Source organism: Molossus molossus, unplaced genomic scaffold, assembly GCF_014108415.1.
Source record: "Molossus molossus isolate mMolMol1 unplaced genomic scaffold, mMolMol1.p scaffold_m16_p_8, whole genome shotgun sequence".
Lineage (NCBI taxonomy): Eukaryota > Metazoa > Chordata > Mammalia > Chiroptera > Molossidae > Molossus > Molossus molossus.
This window is the reverse complement of record NW_023425402.1, coordinates 83,443,222-83,460,773: the sequence shown is the minus strand read 5'-3', so window position 1 is coordinate 83,460,773 and position 17,552 is coordinate 83,443,222. Positions and strand designations below refer to the sequence as shown.

Here is a 17,552-nt window from a genome sequence, read left to right as displayed (position 1 = left end):
TCTTATTCTTCCCTTACACAGAAATGAGGTTTACTTCCAATCTTCATATGCAAGAAACAATGACCTAAGTTTAGAAAGATACTATTATAAAAGCAGATGACCTTGCATTGTGGTAATTAAACATGCTAATTTATAGCAACGAAATAAAAATAGCATTTCAGCCTGGCTGGTGTGGCTCAGTGGTTGAGCACTGACCCATGCACCAAGAGGTCACTGTTTCGATTCCTGGTAAGGGCGCAAGCCTAGGTTGTGGGCCCAATCCCCAGTGGGGGGCATGCAGAAGGTGGCCAACCGATGTTCTCTCACTGATGTTTCTGTATCTCTCTCCCTCTCCCTTCCTCTCTCTCTAAAATCAATAAAGAAAATTTATTAAAAAAAAATAGCACCTCAGCTTGCCATTAACAAATTCAAAGGAATTATTGGATATAATTTACATGAGAAAACAATGTCAGGGCACATACTCAGGCTGCAGGTTTGATCCCTAGTTGAGGCATGTGCAGGAGGCAACCAATCAATGTTTTTCTCTCGTGTCAATGTTTCTTTTTCTCACTCTCTCCGTCCCCTCCCTCCCTCCCTTCCTCTCTCTGGAATCAATTTAAAAAAAGAATGTCTAGCTGAAAAAAAGAGAAGTTTGCTGTACAAACAACTGACTCCACACAGACTCAAGCAGAATTATTTTCCAAGGAGATTTGAAGTCCAAATGGAAGTAGTTTTCAGATGCCAAAAACAAAACCCCAGGAACTATTTGACTTTCAAAATTATAAAAATTCAGAAATGTCATTTTTGTTTTCTGCTTCCCTCCCATTCCTATTCCAGTTCACCCGTTCTATGTCTTTCTGTTCTTAAATTTCAATGAATGAACATTATCACCAACATAAATCAATCCAATATTGTAAAATATAGTCTCTTACCACTTTGAAAGCTCTTGCAGGAGCAGGTAAAGAATTAGTTTCTTCTAAGTATTTATCCCAAGAAAAATGTTTCACATTTGGATATCCTAAGAAAGAAAAATTAAATCCTGTTAGGTTTAACCAAAATGATAGTGAGAACCACAAACTGACCTATAATATTATGAAATGCTATCATTATAATGTAGAAAGTTATTTCTTATTACACATAACTTTAAACTACTTATATATTCAGAACTATTTGTAATAATAAAATTGTTCTTATCTTGATCATGATTTTCCTTTTAAATGAAAGTTTAATATATATGTATATGTACAATTTACAGTCTCAGGTAAGAATAGTGGTACAACAAAAGATACACACAAACACACTAACATAAATACCCTGTAATCTAACAATTTTACTGCTAATAATCTAGGAAATTCTCATATATGTGTACAAAGACAATGCACCATTGTTTGTAAATATGAAAATGTAAAAACAATTAAATGACCATCAATATAGAAATGTGCAAAAAAGTATATATCACACATTAAACAGAAAGTATTTATTTAAAAGAATGAGATAGATTTGTATATGCTATGTGAAATATTTCAGACCTATTAACATTCTGTTAGAGAAAACAAACAAACATGACAAAACAATACAATGCCCCGAGTGCTTCCCTGCAGAGTCTAAAATCCACCAGGTAGGCTTGAGCAGGCATTAACAGTAGCCCAGAAGAGTGGGGAATTGACTACATAAAGGGGAGCAAAAACACCTGTAAATATATCAGAAATAACAGAAGCCAGATTTCTCACTGATTAAAAGAAAAGGTATAATTAGGGAAAAGTGGAAAACTCAGTAGCGTTGAACATGAATTAGAGCTAATAATATAAATTCATGGTTTTTAATATGTATAAATTACATAGAATAAATATGAATAAACTTTTATATATTTACACACTTCCTATGTCCACTGAGAAGCTGGACGCAGCAACACCAAGTGGCAATGAGCACATCTAGTGTCCAGATCCTACTTTCTAAAGGTCCTTCTCTAGTAAAAAGAACCTGAAAGATGGGGAAAATAGCTGACTTCAGGGCTGGGTCAGGGAAAGTACAAGGTAAGCTGAACTGTTCCAGAAAGTAGGAAGTTCTCAAAAAAAAGTATAAGAGTATGTCAAAAGGATAGAGAAACCAGTCAAATCTCAGAAAATCTGGACATGAAAATAATACTAGTAATGAATTGTAACCCATTAATGAACCAGTAATCTATGGATCCACACCAATATCAATAAACTAAATTAATAAACGGAAAGGTGAGAAAGCTATTCTTTGCCTAAGAACATCAACTCATTATGTACACAAGGAGTAATAAAATAAGAAACATTACTATTTAAGAACTTTCAGAATAATAATTCACACTAGAAATATCAACAGATGCTAAAGTCAGTGAGTGACACAGGGGTGAAGTACAGGATAATTACACAATCTCAAAGTACCTCCCCATAAAATAATTACAGAGAAAAAAAAACACAAAACTACATTGGTAGAGAAGCCGAGACAACACTATCTTGATCAATTAATGGTACAAACTGGTATCATGTGCCACTTAAAGGATATAAAGAGAACATAGCATTGTTTCTGTGCTTTCTGTCAAAAATGCATGACCTGGGTCTAATTACGAGAAAACACCAGGCATACTCAAATTAAGTAACACTCTACAAAACAAAGAGACCAATCTGGAATCCTCAAACGTACTGAAGTTATGACGGTGAAGGACAGCGTAATGGAGGGAGATCAGAGGGCTATAAACCGAGGGCAAAGTTTGATCCTTTTGCTACGACATCATTGATACAACTGACACACCTGCATGGGTCAATGGTTCAAAGGTATAGATAAATTCTGTACTATTCTTACAGCCTTTCTGTACATTTAAAATTATTTCAAAATAAAAGTTTTCAAGAGTAAATATGCAAAGATTTTTGTGTAGACACTTTACAACATATTTGTAAGAATCGCACCTTGCACAGTAACATTAAAGCTGACAGCACACGTGTGTGTACACAGAGGCAAAAAGGTTTCCCTGGAAAGACCCAGTGACAACTACTAAACTATTAAGAGATGACAGTGGTTATCTCTTTTCACTCTAAACTTTTTTTTAAAAGTTTGTTTTAATATATAATTTGGATAATTCAAAATAATCATTTTAAAAGGAGTCTTTAATTTTTGAATAAGAACAGGAGATACGTTACGTGATTAGACAGAACATGAACATGGCCAGCAAGTGCTCAGGAGGCTGATCCACAAAATAGTAGGGGTGTCAGACAGCAATTGCCTGGCAGACCGGGATCTGCCCGTAGCAGCAAGGGACCCGAGAAAGAACACTGGTTGTCATGGAGCGAAGGACTAGAGTAACAACAGTACGGGCCCTAAAATCCAGTCTCATTATTTGGAAGGTTTTCGTTTTGTTTTAAACAAACAACTCCCCCCCCCTTCCCGCAAAAAAACTGTGCATGTGTTACAATATATATCACATAAAATTTACTATTTTAACCATTTTTAGGTATAGAGTTAGTGGCACTGATTATATTCACACTGTTGTATGTTTTGCTACTTTGTAACATGCAATTCTGTGTCAAAAAGCTACATATTTTCTTTGCTACTGAATTAAAAAGTCCATGAACAGAGATGGAGGATGTATTTGCTTCACATCAGAACTCAGTGCTGTGGAGACATAACCAGGAATCTGTTGCTCACCAATTCTGTTTATTTATTCATTTTTTTTATCCTCACCCGAGGATATTTTTCCATTTTTTGTTCAGACAGAGTGGGAGGGAGAGAGAGAGAGAAACATCGACGTGAAGGGACACATCGAGTGGCTGCCACCCACATGACCCAACCAGGGCCGGGGACAACTGCAACCGAGGTACGTGCCCTTAGCGGGAACCGAACCCGGGTCTCTCAGGACCGCAGGCCGACGCTCTAACCGCTGAGCCAAACCGGCCAGGGCCCAATTCGGTTTATTTACCGGATCCCTGATCATGGCCAAAAAGGTGGTAAGAAAAAAAGAGATCGATATCAAATTGGGGAACCTAAAGGAATCCTCACAGCAATGTAGATGGGACGGTCGCAACCATAATTCACAGCTCACAGCATTACGTTAAGTCACAGGACTCAGGACTGAGTAGACGTCTTCCAGGCAGCACCCCATTTGGACCATAAAGCTGTTAGTACTTAGCTTTAATGCTTTATGGTTTATGTCAATATTCTTGCATCTTCAAAACAGCTCTGTCAATCAGTAAAGGACAGAGGCTTTTGTCCCTTAACACATGAGAGAACTCAGGAAGTGGAAGGGATTCACCTCACCCATCACAGGAATGGCTGGTCCCGAGTAAGCTAATGTGCAGGCACTAACTGAGATACAGTAACAAGGAACTAGGATGAGCCTAAAAACAGAACCAGCTGTTCGGATGCAAAGAGACAAGTATCAGAAGCTCCAAGCTGAGTCTCTGCTACTTTCATGCTGCGGACAACATCCACCAAACAGCTTCTAGCACACCAAGGAGCCATCCTCTCCTGTGGTAACAGCTGCCTTCACTACTCGCATGACTATCCACAGCAGCCACCTACAGCCAAGTGACATGTTGGCAGCTGACGACCCTGCCTCTTTGAATCGGCAGTAGTCATGCACCTTACAACAGTGATGTTCAGAAACTCAAGGTCTTTATTATGATGAAGTCACAGAATATGTTCTTTAGCACATGAAGATAAGCTTACAGTGACATAAGACAAGGAGACTATTTATCAGTAGTTATACTGTTCCCTGTGAAAGAAAGAGCAGATAAGCTAAGAAGGCAACAGGCCAAAGGCAAATAGCTGAAGTACCTGAAAACTTCAGAGAACAGAGAGGTATTACTAGTAAAAAGCTGCCAAATCTACTTTGGAACCAGGAATCACAACAGAAAAATGAAGAGTGAATGTGCGAGTTCTGATCTAGGAAAAGAAGTCTGAAGCTTCAAGTTCTCACTTAAGTGTGAATACTGTGTAAACACTGGACCTCGACACGTCCAGTCCAGCTCCATCCACAAATGCTGGGCCATGTGTCCATTTCTCTAGACTCATGAAAGCCTTAGACCATTCACTTCTATGGTCAGACGATATATTTAAATGTGTATTAATATAAAGTCTAGCTAGAAATGAACTTCAACTTAAGAAACGAAAAATCTTCTAAAACAGAACTTCCTATTTTTCTATAGAAGACAAAAGTGGAGACTCCATTAGGGACTAAGCCAAAGCTTCCAGGTGCATCTTGGGTCAGCAAACTATCACCAGCAGGATGGCTGCCTCTCTCTGCAAATCAAGTTTTACTGCAATACAACTGTGCTCATTCAATTACATCCTGTCTAAGGCAGCTTTTGTATTTCACCTCAGTTGAATGGTTGTGAGAGAGACTACAGCCTACAAAGTCAAAACATATTTACTATCTGGCCCTCTACAGAAAACGTCTGCTGACTTCTGATATGTGTGAATAACATTAGACATGCACTACACACAAACCTGGAGGAGTAATAAGGGCTCTTCTATGTTCCTTACACCAACCGACGGGATGGATGTGTGGACTGGATGCTTCACACCTGTAGATGATATCAATTGAACACTTGTAATTATCAGCATAAATTGTCAAATACAAGTAAAAAAATATATATATATTATTTTATTTAGAGACTGTGAACAACTTATTACAATTGATCTTGCCTGAAAATATAATTGATAAACCAAAGAATCTTTCACTCACCCAATATATTAATATGAAGAACTGATCAATGCATTTATCGATGTTTATGTCATTGGCAGTATCCCTGTAAGAGCTGTTTTGAGTTGGGGATAGGAAAGGGCAAACCCCTGAGTAGAGTGAGTTTAGGAAAAAAGGAAGAAGAAAAGATGGAGACAGCCAGCAGAGAAAACATGTTTAAGGAGCTCTGTTCTTGAAGGAAGCAGACACATGAGACATTAGAGAGCGAAAGGAAAGGCTTTTTTTTTAGCTGGGAAATGTTCAGGGGAAGTTGGGGGGAGGCACATATGGAAATGCTCTGTACTGTTTTACAAACTTGAAGTTTAGAATGACTTCAAAATAAAATGTTTTTGAAAGGATGAGAAATTCGACTTCATTTATTCAAGAAATATCTGCTGAACAACTGCCATGATTAGGGCACCATTCATTCTAGGTGCTAGGACTGCAACAGCTTTTAAAACAAACAAAAACCCCTGCTCTGCTTGAGGACTGGAAGGAATACTTCAACGGAGAGCGATGACCAACTGATGCCGAAGGAAGCACTGACTCGAACAGAGGGAACGGAATCCTGTGAGTGTGGGGGTGCGTCACCCATAGTTACAGGGAAGGGTCTGTCTATGGGCAGAGACCAGGAAGGTACCAGCAGACAAGATGTTGGAAACATATGGACATCTTTCCCGATCATCTTTTTTCTCAGTGAAATAGTAAGCAAGGTTATCAGCTGAGTGAGAGAATAGAAAAGGGGGTGTGAGAAATTTGAGGGGGGAAACAACGGAGTGAAATATGTGGCCTGTAAGACTAGACGAGGATCGTAGCAGGATTATGGGGCAGAACTAAGGGTGAAGTCAGGCTGATCAGCATGCTCTTTCTTCTTTTTTTTTAATCCTCACCTGAGGACATTTTTTCCATTTGTTGTTCAGATAGAGAGTGGGAGGGAGGGAGAGGAAGAGAGAGAGAGAGAGAGAGAGAGAGAAACATCAACGTGAAAGGGACACATCGAGTGGCTGCCACCCACGCGACCAACCAGGACTGGGGACAAACTGCAACCGAGGTACGTGCCCTTAGCGGGAACCGAACCTGGGTCTCTCTGGACCGCAGGCCAACGCTCTAACCGCTGAGCCAAACCAGCCAGGGCACATGCTCTGTCTTTCTCCAGCTGTGTATTCAACTGTTCAGGCACAGGCGTGTATACAGTAGGCAGAAAGCTGGATGCAACCAGAGTTGGGATTTTGCCAAGCAAACACAATATACAAGGGAGTGATTAGAATAGTATTACAAAATATATAGGCATGCTGCAATTAATATCTTTTTAAAAAGTTGGCAGAATATTTCCCATCTGTGTTCTCAAAGATAATAGGCACAATGAAGTAAAAAACAGAAAAATCAAAGTCAAAACATTTTCCGAAAACACATCTTCTTAAGAGGTTTACAGAATACATCGTTAGCATATTAAACTGTGACGTTATACTATAAACAAACCAGTTTCTAATGGTTTCAGCTAGCATGTCCTAAAGATATTTCACTGTGAAATGCTACTTTGGTGGGTAACCCACTAAACATCATGTGAAACACAAATGTCTGCAGAACACACTAGGAAATGGTGATTTAAAGGATGCCAAGGAGTCTAGTCTTGCTTTACAATTAGATCTGTTGAGTCCATTCTCAAAGATCAGGGATCTCAACATAGCCTTCTAGATGGGATCTAGAAGGCAGAAAGCCAGAAAGGTAACAGAGTTGGAATTTCTGGTGAATAAAAAGTCTTACATGTAGTGAAAACAAAGAACTTACTGAGAAAAGTTTGAAGTGAATGACATTAACATATAGTCTTAGCCTTCCAGATCACCCTTTCTAAGTGAACAACCCTGAAGGGTAATAGGTGAGTTTATGTAACCCCAACACTGATTGTTCTCAAAATTATTTCAATAGAAAATATCTATAAATTTATTTATATTGAAAGGTTTCTTCCTTTCTTCACTTAACTCCTACTCATCCCCTCCCATTCCCTCCAAAACACACTATTATTTTTCTTAATCTATAAGTTAGGATTACATGTATATCTGTACGTCATTTTAGAAATGTAAGAGGAAAACCAGCAGGGTTAGGTCAACACCAAATTCATACAGCAACTGGGACATTTCTCACAATATATATTTTCATAAAAGATATTTTAATACACAATTCCTTAAGATGCATTGGTATAAGTTGTATAAACCGAGCAATGGAGAGCTCCATTTCCAGCTATACTATTCTTTTCCTAGACAATCATTTGGTTATGATTAGTAAAGATGCGGTGCCTTTATTTTAGGGACAGCTGTTAGTTCCTATAGGGCTCACTTAAAATGAAAAAACAAACAAACAAAACAAATATGTAACAATTTGTTTAATTTCTTTTTCTTCTCAAACTAATAAAATTATCAAGAACTTTTTATAATTATCTGCCAGGCTCATGGTGATTAAAGAGCATCAGATATTACTACTTCTTTTTATTTTTATTAGATTTCTCTATAAATTGCAATTAAGAAAAATACTGTGGCATATTTTGACCACTCACCCCTTTATTATCTAATCTTATATAAAATTTTAATATTATTGAAATACTGATTGAAGTCACCATTAAAAACAAACAAGAAAGCCACACCAATAGAGAAAATAAAAACAGCCCTATTTTTATCTAGTTTACTTATACTCTCTTAATAAAGGGACAGGATTCATTCAGAAGTTGGAATGCTGTGAAATCCTGCTACTATTGTAACACGAGTCATCTCTTAGTCCCATCTAGTGTTCAAAAGCAGAAATGTAACAACGAAGAAATACAATGCAGAACAGCTAATGGTAAAAAGTCTGGCAAATTATCCATCACTGTACCCCTCCTTTCTTGCTTTTGGGTTTTTAAGTGCATCGTAAAAGAAATCCACTTCAAAAAAAATTTAAGTCCACTTCACAAGTTAATTGCAAATTAATCATGAATGAAGGTTGCTACGATTCAGTCAGACCTAGATTGATAGATAATAATGGAAATAATAATTCATGAAAAATCCATGCTTATTCTAAAAGGATAAGGTGAACAGACATTAAGATCTTCATTTCATGGAGACAGAAAGAGGTCAAGTGATTTCACCAAGGCCTCGGGTTGAAAAGAAAAAAATCCTGGTTTTATCGACACAGCCAAACACTAAATAAAACTAATGCACACAAACGCTGGGCTCTTCAGATCTAGGCAGAGAGACCACTCCCCTCAAAAAAACAAAACAAAACAAAAATAACCAACCAACCAAACAAAAACGTTTCAAGACACTTACATAAGGAGAACATCAAAGCCTTCATTTCAAGCAATAATGGCTTAGCTTCTGAACAAACAGGACACTGGGCCTTTCCCACTCCCTAAACCCAGAGCAGGCGACTCTGTCCCTTCGTGTTCCAGCGCCACACGCTCTGGCTTCCACCAGGGGCTAACTCTTCAGGGCCTCACCACTCTGTTCTACTCCGAAACCCTGAACCTCATCAGGCTCAGTCGTCTAGCCCTCCTTCACCCCTAATTCATTTCCAACCCCGTTCCCTACAGGAGCTGCTTTCAGTACTGTGCATCTCCTTCACGCTTAACACCCAATGTTCGCAAACACAGTGACCACGTGGAAAAGACAGAGGAGATGCCATCCCATTGCTCTAGTCGGTTTTCCTTCCATTTCTTCATTTTCTCCGGGCAGACAAAGAGCTGATTCCTTCCCAAGGTTAGCCCCTCCAATGGGACCTGGTATCCCCAATTATTCAGTCTTAAATATCTCCCTTCTTCTTTAAAAAAAAAAATATTTTTATTGATTTTAGAGAGAGAGGAGGGGAAAGGGAGAGAGAGAACCATCCACGTGAGAGCACACATGGATCAGCTGCCTCCTGCACGGCCCCCACCAGGGACTGAGTCCTGCAACTTGGACCATCAAACCCGAAACCTTTCAGTGCGCGGGAAGACACCCAACCAACTGAGCCACACCAGCCAGGGCTCTCCTCTCTGTCCCTCCACAGCGTGACCTGTAACCAGGCTCAGACTCTGTGCAGGAAACTCTCCTCAGAGGCTGACTCCCCCTCAAGCAATAAAAATTCCCTGTTCCCTTGAGCACCAAACTTCAGCTGCTTGATGTCCCTCACAGTCATCTCTTTACCTTTTGCAAATTGTTTTCTGCTTCTAAAACTCTTATTTCAACCCTCACATCCCCCTGTGAGATAGGTATTATTATTAATCCTTTTTGTAAAGGAGGCAACTGATGCTTAAGAGTTAAGTCATTTAACTGAGCCCTGGCCGGTTTGTCTCAGCGATTAGAGCATCGGCCCGCAGTCCAAAGAGTCCCAGGTTCGGTTCCCGCTGAGGGCATGTACCTCGGTTGCAGTTTATCCCCGACCCAGTTGGGGTCGTGTGGGTGGCAACTACTGGATATGTCTCTCTCACATAGATGTCTCTCTCTCTCTCTTCCTCCCTCTCTCCCTCCCGATCTATCTGAAGATAAATGCAAAAATGTCCTCGGGTGAGGATTAAAAAAAGTCACTTAACTAAATAGAATGGCTGCCCTTTCCCAAACATACCCTTGTTTGCTCCCCCACCCTCACCTCGGCCTTAAACACAAGCTTTCCTAGGCCAGGAAAATTCCATGCTAACATCTAAGTACCAATTCCTATCATCCTTCAAGGTCTAGCACAAATCCCATGTCCTCCAAGAAGCCTTCCTGAAGAACTCTCCAGTGAGTCGGTCAGTCCTGCCTTCCCTGTGCTGGGACAGACAGCAAGTTCTAATAATTACGCTCTAACCCCATCCATCCTGCAGCCCAGACAGAGGTGGTGTGTAACCCCAGATCCTGAGCCCCTCAGGACTGAAGTGCAGAGCTACCTAGATTCCTTTCACCTCTGTAACTCATCACCAGCACCAAGGGTTGCTTCCAAATTTAACAGAGGGTAACAAACCTGTTACCTTTGGCAGTACCTAAGATACTGACAACACACTGCAAATTTTTCAATGTTACTCTGAGGACACACATAAAATTACTGTTACTCTCAATATGTAAATGTGAAAGAGTTTCACATCTAAAGAAAAATGTCCACAGTACACTTAAATACACTCAGTAAAAAGCCCCGCCCCAGGTTTGTTCTAACGCATTAACTCGGTGCTTCTCTTTTCCATAGACCTCTTTGCTGATTTTCTGCCCTGACTCACGGGGACACAAGACTGAAATTCAAAGACGGCTTATAACCTTATACGTTCGTTTAGGTCTTTCGACTCAACGGTCAGCTAAGTCCTAAGTCCTGTTTTCATGCTTTCTTGGTTCCCAAAAGACAAGGCCACATGAAAATAACATTTCTTTAAAGTTACATTCCTTCCCAGTGCCTAGGGGAGCAGAGGGGGTGACCCCTTCTCACTGGCTCAGTGAGGAGCCCAACCCTCAGGCAGCTGGAAGATGGTGAGGGAAAGAGACTGCCCACTGCCTGGGAGGACCCGGCACCTACACCGTGATGGCTTTCCACATGCTTAAAGTCTTTTCCAGTTCAGTATTCTGTGATACTTAGGATGATTCCTAAAGCCAATGACTATCAAGGGGACAGCCTTAAACAGTTACCAACTACCAGTAACAACAGTACAGAGGAAACTCACAGGTAAACCAGTTTTTATTCTAATATATACTATTTTCCTTTTATTAAAAAACTGTTTCAACGTTGCATACATTTTACTCCTACGTAGCGTTCCTCTTAGAAAGGAAGAAAAATGTTGTTGCAACTAAACATGTAGTATTTCCACGAAGGTAAAGAGATAAAATCACTATCCAATTCAAAGGGAAAAAATCTCATTTCCAAACTATTTTAAATTGGAAAAGGCAATCCAATTTGTAACCTCAATTACATACCTAAGTAAGTAATGTATGCAGGAAAAAACCATTCCAAAATTCAAAGATCAAAGAACATAATATTTAATAAGGCTGGAGAAATTCCAGTGCACTTAAGCAATTTTCAATGTGCCTTAATTGCATTCTGATGAAGGGAACACATTGCATGCTTTCTCTGACAATTAACATGAATTGAATTCCATGTAAATAGTTAGAAGCATAAATCCTCAAAGTACATTCCATCCTAAAAATGATTATTTTGTGCTCATGAAAGTACAAAATCAGAGCTAAAAGAGATCACTTGTTTCTCTGCTCTTTCTAAAAAAGAACCCAGGATCCTTCCTACTCTCCAGGTAGCTGGCATCAAAGAAAAATGACTGTGACAAATTCTTCTGGACTCCTCATCACTATTTTCCAGAAGTCTGTTTAGAAAGAACACAGATCTTATGTCAAATAGACAACTTACACTTGTAAAACCCTGTCATACTTGTAAGACCACAAGAATAACTAAACATTCACCCATTTTGTTTAAATCAGGCAAAAGCTAAAAAACAAAACCACTCTCCCTAAATAAATCAAAGCTTTAAAAACAAAAGCTCCCATTTCAACAAATTCTTTTTTAAAAAAATGTATTTTGTTTTCCATCACCATTTATCCCCTCTATGCCCTCTTCCACCTACGCCCCCCACAATCACCACACTGTTGTCCATGTCCATGGGTCCAAGCTTTTTTTCCTTTTTTGCTCATCCCCCCAATGATTGCTTTAAAATATTATTTCTTAATAAAAAGACTAGATCCCAGTCACCACACTGTGCGGCCATCATCATGGCACATCAAACACAGGTGGGAAGACACATGTCTGATCCAGAAGGGACAGACAGATTGATAGTATTTCTAAATTTATAGTTTTCTCATCCATTCACTCACTCAAGATAGGTACAGATAATTTAAAATGAAACAAAGTATGGCTGGTATAGCTCAGTGGTTGAGCGTCAACCCATGCACCAAGAGGTCGCTTATTCGATTCCTGGTCAGGCACATGCCCAGGTTGTGGGCTGGATCCCCAGTGGAGGGCATGCAGGAGGTGGTCAATCAATGTCCTCTCTCATTAACATTTCTATCTCTGTCTCCCTCTCCCTTCCTCTCTCTAAAATCAATGAAGAAAAAAATTTAAAATAAATAAATAAAATGAAACAAAACCACCAATTTACAGGGAACATGAGGAACAGAAGAACATGGTAAGCAATATGACGAGGATTCAATCAGCAAACCCAGACTGTAGGAGACTCAACAGGACAAACAATCTGGTTTCTCCCGTAATAGTTACAAGGAGAAGGAAAAGATGGAGAGGAGTAGGAGTCTATACATTAAAAGAGATCGAGAGGCACATCAAAGCAGTCACAGTGTGTACCTCATTTGGACCGAAAACCATCAAGCAAAAACAAAACCCAAGACAACTGGGGAGAATGTTTAAATATGTTAGTAACATTGCATCATTTATAATTATATATGTTTAAAAAAGAATCCTTATCTTTAGAGAATACATACTAAAATATTCACAAATGAAATACTATGATATCTGGAATGTGCTTTAGAACAATCCTAGAGTTGGGACTTTAAGAGAAGGGTACAGAGAAGACAAGACTGGATATACATTGGTAATTGCTGAGTCTGTGTAATGGCTGCAGGAGGGTTACTCAATTACTCTACTTGGGTATATGCTTGAAATGGTCAGTATTTCAACAAATGTTTTTATTGCAAACTGAATAAAAAGAAATCCCAGGAGGAAAAATTATGCTTTGCAGAAAAGAGCTGAGGAAAAACACACTAAAATGTTCAAATGTACTTGACTCTGTGATATAATCATAGAATTACTTATCTACATTTTAAAAGTTCTGTAAAAAGGATATGTAACATATAATAAAAAAGGCTTTTTAAAATTGAATAGCAAATGACTTTCAATGTCTCTCTTTTTAAATAATGCAAGTAAAACCCGATAAGTGTTTAAGAACTCAATTTGAGAAGTAAAGCAAATTATTGATGGGTCTACTGAACATTTAAATATATATACACTAAAAGTAAGGTTAGGAAACAAGCTTCCCTGAAATTCTGTAACATTTATATAAATTCATATTCAGTTGATACCATAACAGTCCTGTTTTATAATATCTATCACTTCTAAAATGTTCTCATTACGCCTGGCTGGTATACTCCGTGGACTGAGTGTCATCCCATGGAGAGAGGTCCCAGTTCGATTTCCAGTCAGGGCTCATGCCCAGTTTGCGGGTTTGATTCCCAGTAGGGGGCGTGCAGGAGGCAGCTGACTGATGTTTCTCTCCCACATTGATGTTTCTATCTCTCCCTTCCTCTCCCTCTAAAAAATCAGTAAGTAAATAAATAAATAAAACGCTCTCATTGCAAGTTTTCTCTAGAAGGAACAAAACACTTCAGAAATGCCTTTCATCAGGAAACTGAACTGTAGTGATCAGTGAACATGAATTAGATATGGAAAATCATTATTTCAATTACATAATCAAAATATAGCAGCTATTAGAATGATTTTACAACTTTATAATACATTTCTCCTACTACTTTATGTAGTATATCAAAATACAGTAAGGATTAAGAACAATATTCCTCAATTAATATGATTGTATTCAGTTATTATAATGGTTAAATTAGCTACCAGACATAAAAATATGAGAGACAGATGAAAATATTTTTCTAAAAAATAAAGGGTAAGCCCAGCTGGTGTGGCTCAGTGGTTGAACGCTGACCCATGCATCAAGAGGTCACCGGTTCAATTCCCAGTCAGGGCACACGCTCAGGTTTGGGCCCGATCCCCAGTGGGAGGCATGCAGGAGACGGCCAGTCAATGTTCTCTCTCATCAATGTTTCTCTCTCTCCCTCTTCCTTCCTTTCTCTCTAAAATCAACAAAGGAAAAAAAAAAATAATAATAATAAGGGATGACACCCAAGATGGAGGGGGCGTTGTGTCTGCACGTGCCTCACAGGGAACATTTACTGGGAACTGCACCCCACAGCAGCAAGTCAACTAAAGGACAAATTACTAAGTAGAACTGAAAGGTATTATTTAGACATACATCCTGCATGGAATAGGTAAAAAGTTAAAAATACGAAGTGGGAAAGGGTGGGGCCGCACTCTTATTTTCTGTTCTAAGCTTTGCATCATACCTGCTTTTAAAACATGTATCTGGTTTACTTAGGTAAACACTAAATTAGAAAAAGCACACACCGCAATGGGAAAACGTCTCACCAATAGTCATAGCTCTCATCCCAGTTGTCAAAATGTACCAGGAACCGATTGTCCACCATATCTGTTACCGTAGCAACACAGATAAATGCAGGGTTCTTTTTGTCTACAGCTTCAAGCTTCATTCCAACTCGAAAGCCTGATGGGATCACTGTCTATGAAACATACAGATTTAATTAGGGATAAGCACACACTTAGCAGCGAGCCCCACACCCTCTGCCCCTCTGCTTGAACGCCTGGCATCCGTCAGCTGGATTCACATCATTTGAGCATCATGTTCCAGTTCTACAGCAGGGTCGTTTTCCAACGAGCAGCAGTAAGAAAAATGCCCTGTTGCTACACCCAATTAACTGTTCCAATCAACTATGTGGAACTCAAAACTAAAACACTCACAGCCTTGTATGGTTTAATTAATATTAACATGTGTTTTGGTACCTTAAATGCCTGTACAAGTTAGGCAAGTTTTATTCACCAGTTAAGTTCCCTTTCTGTTTTTCTCTTCCTTGATTACAGAGTTAATAATAAAAATTATTTCACATAAAATATGCACTTAATCAAGTTAAAAATGTGTATGAGTCAGGACAAATTCACTCCCACATCTGCAAAGATCTCTCAAAAGAATATCGAAAGTAGGTCATCTTCATAAACGAACTGGCTGTTAATATATACAGCCACTCAAAAACAGTTTGTAATATAAGGAAATCCAGATTATCAGCCATCTGGGCCATGGAACTAAGATAATAAAAAATTCAATAAAATTTGGTGCTGGAGGTGCAGTGAAATGTAAACATTCCTTATACCCTTTTGTGAGGAAAAATATCCTAATCTCTGAGAAGTGTACTTGGACATCCGTTATGTCAATCACAGTACTTCAGCCCGTCTAAAAGAATTCTTCTGTCCAGACTGAAGAAAACTGATACTATTCTAATTACTTTAAGCAAAACAGACACTGTCTCTCTTTTTACTGTAAGTATACTGCTGTTGTCAGAAACGTGTAGGTGGCCATGTACCTGGAAATGTTAGAATCAAGTGCTGCCAGAATTGAAGAAGCATCACTAATGCTACAAAGACATCTTTAGTATACTTGTAAGTCATGACATTGTTTATCAGAGTTCTGACCATAAATATTTGAGTGTTTTAAGGTAGGGAAATCTAGAAATACAAAAATTAATTGCTTCTTAGATACCAGTTACACAGCCCAAGATTAAGTTGTGTGTTAGCAAAGCACAGAATTTAAGAAGACGGTTCAAGGCAGCTGATTGAATTTCTGAATGAAGTCTCGTCAGAGAACTCGTTAGGAAACTTGGAGCAGTAAGAGCAAAGCAGGGCACTGAGTTTTCCACCTCGCTGGCCTTGTCTTCACAGAGAACACCTACCAACAATGCAGTATTTACATTCCAGCAATTAAGCTACCCTCTTAATTAAGATGCTTTAAAATATTAACCTGGCTCATTTTATTTCTATTAGCTACCTACACAAACACACACCCCTTCAGTTCTCTAACTGGACCTGGCTTATGATTAATTTGATCAGAGAAATCTTTTAGCCATCACACTGATGCTCAAAATAACTGGTTATAATCATTTCCCAAATGGAGGGCATTTGGACTGGAGAACATTTTTCCCTAATCTTCACATTTATTTTCCTACAGAGGGACTGTTGCTGAAACATTACTGTCTCTTCTTCCACATTCTCACTTGCTGTTACCTGACTGGTGAATCTGGAAGAAGGAACAGGTCGTACTGTTAAATGTAAGCTGGACTACAGAGTGTATGATTTCCACTGAGATCCTCCGTGGCCAGGCTGTCCTTGTGGGAGGGTATATGTGCCCTGGTCCAACCCTCCTGGGTTTGAGTAATGGGGCAGGAAGGGCCAGTAAATCTCTTTAATTCTAGGGCTCAGAATCAAGAAGCTCATTTGACAGCAGATCTAAGCCATGCAAATGAGTCCTTATCAGTCACTAGGACAATATTCTGGTTTTCTACCTGCATGCTCTCTATTCTTTACAATTTGATCAGAACTTGGGCCAGGAAGAAGAATATAAGGTATGAGGCCTCTTCAGATGCCAACGGTAATGGAAAGTAGTAATAAAGGTCAAGAAGGAGAAAATACACACACATCCGCATCATGCTTTATACTGAAAATAAAGCTAGGAGCTGGCATGAAGTATATCAGTCTCTAGCATGCAAATCTAAACAGGGCTCTCACTGTGAAGCCCACTGGAACAGCACTCCTAACAATGACAGTGACAATCAAGTCTCCCATCAATTTAGCTTTTTATGCACCTTAATTGTAAATTACACCTGCATTTTGCAGGATATTGCCTTCTACCATTCAATTAAAAAAAAAAAAAAAAAGATAACCATGATATAGCTATGAAATAGATATTTACTTCTATTTCTAAACAGACATTTACTTCTGAAGATTTTAAGCTAATTTTAAAGTTTAGTTAAGGTAAGTGTCTATCTATCAAAGCAATAAAATTTGTTATAGTTTCTTGCTATCACTTGTAATTTATCCTATGAAACACTCAACAGCCACCTTGTTTGAAAGAAAAAGTGTTGAGGAGGTACTTACTATATTCTGATTCTCAAACAGTGACTTGGGAGCAGCCTGAGCTTTGCATGTCTTCAGATAACTCTGCCAATTAAATTCTTCTTCTTTATAACCTAGTCAGCACACACAGACAGACTTAGTAAAGTATTAAAAAATATCTCACACTTAGTTTTCTATT

At 38.9% G+C, this 17,552-nt stretch overlaps 1 protein-coding gene across 7 annotated transcripts in view; it reads right to left on the bottom strand.

Annotated features, from left to right (window-relative positions):
• L3MBTL3 (L3MBTL histone methyl-lysine binding protein 3) overlaps positions 1-17,552 on the bottom strand; it is a 109,204-nt gene that overhangs the window by 44,385 nt on the left and 47,267 nt on the right. For all 7 annotated transcript variants that reach the window (XM_036248674.1, XM_036248671.1, XM_036248673.1 and 4 more), the window contains 4 exons: positions 17,396-17,487; positions 14,822-14,973; positions 5,449-5,525; positions 912-997 (listed from right to left, as the gene is read on the bottom strand). In XM_036248674.1, the coding sequence (XP_036104567.1) occupies positions 912-997; positions 5,449-5,525; positions 14,822-14,973; positions 17,396-17,487 (407 nt within the window). The remainder of the gene's footprint in view (positions 1-911; positions 998-5,448; positions 5,526-14,821; positions 14,974-17,395; positions 17,488-17,552) is intronic.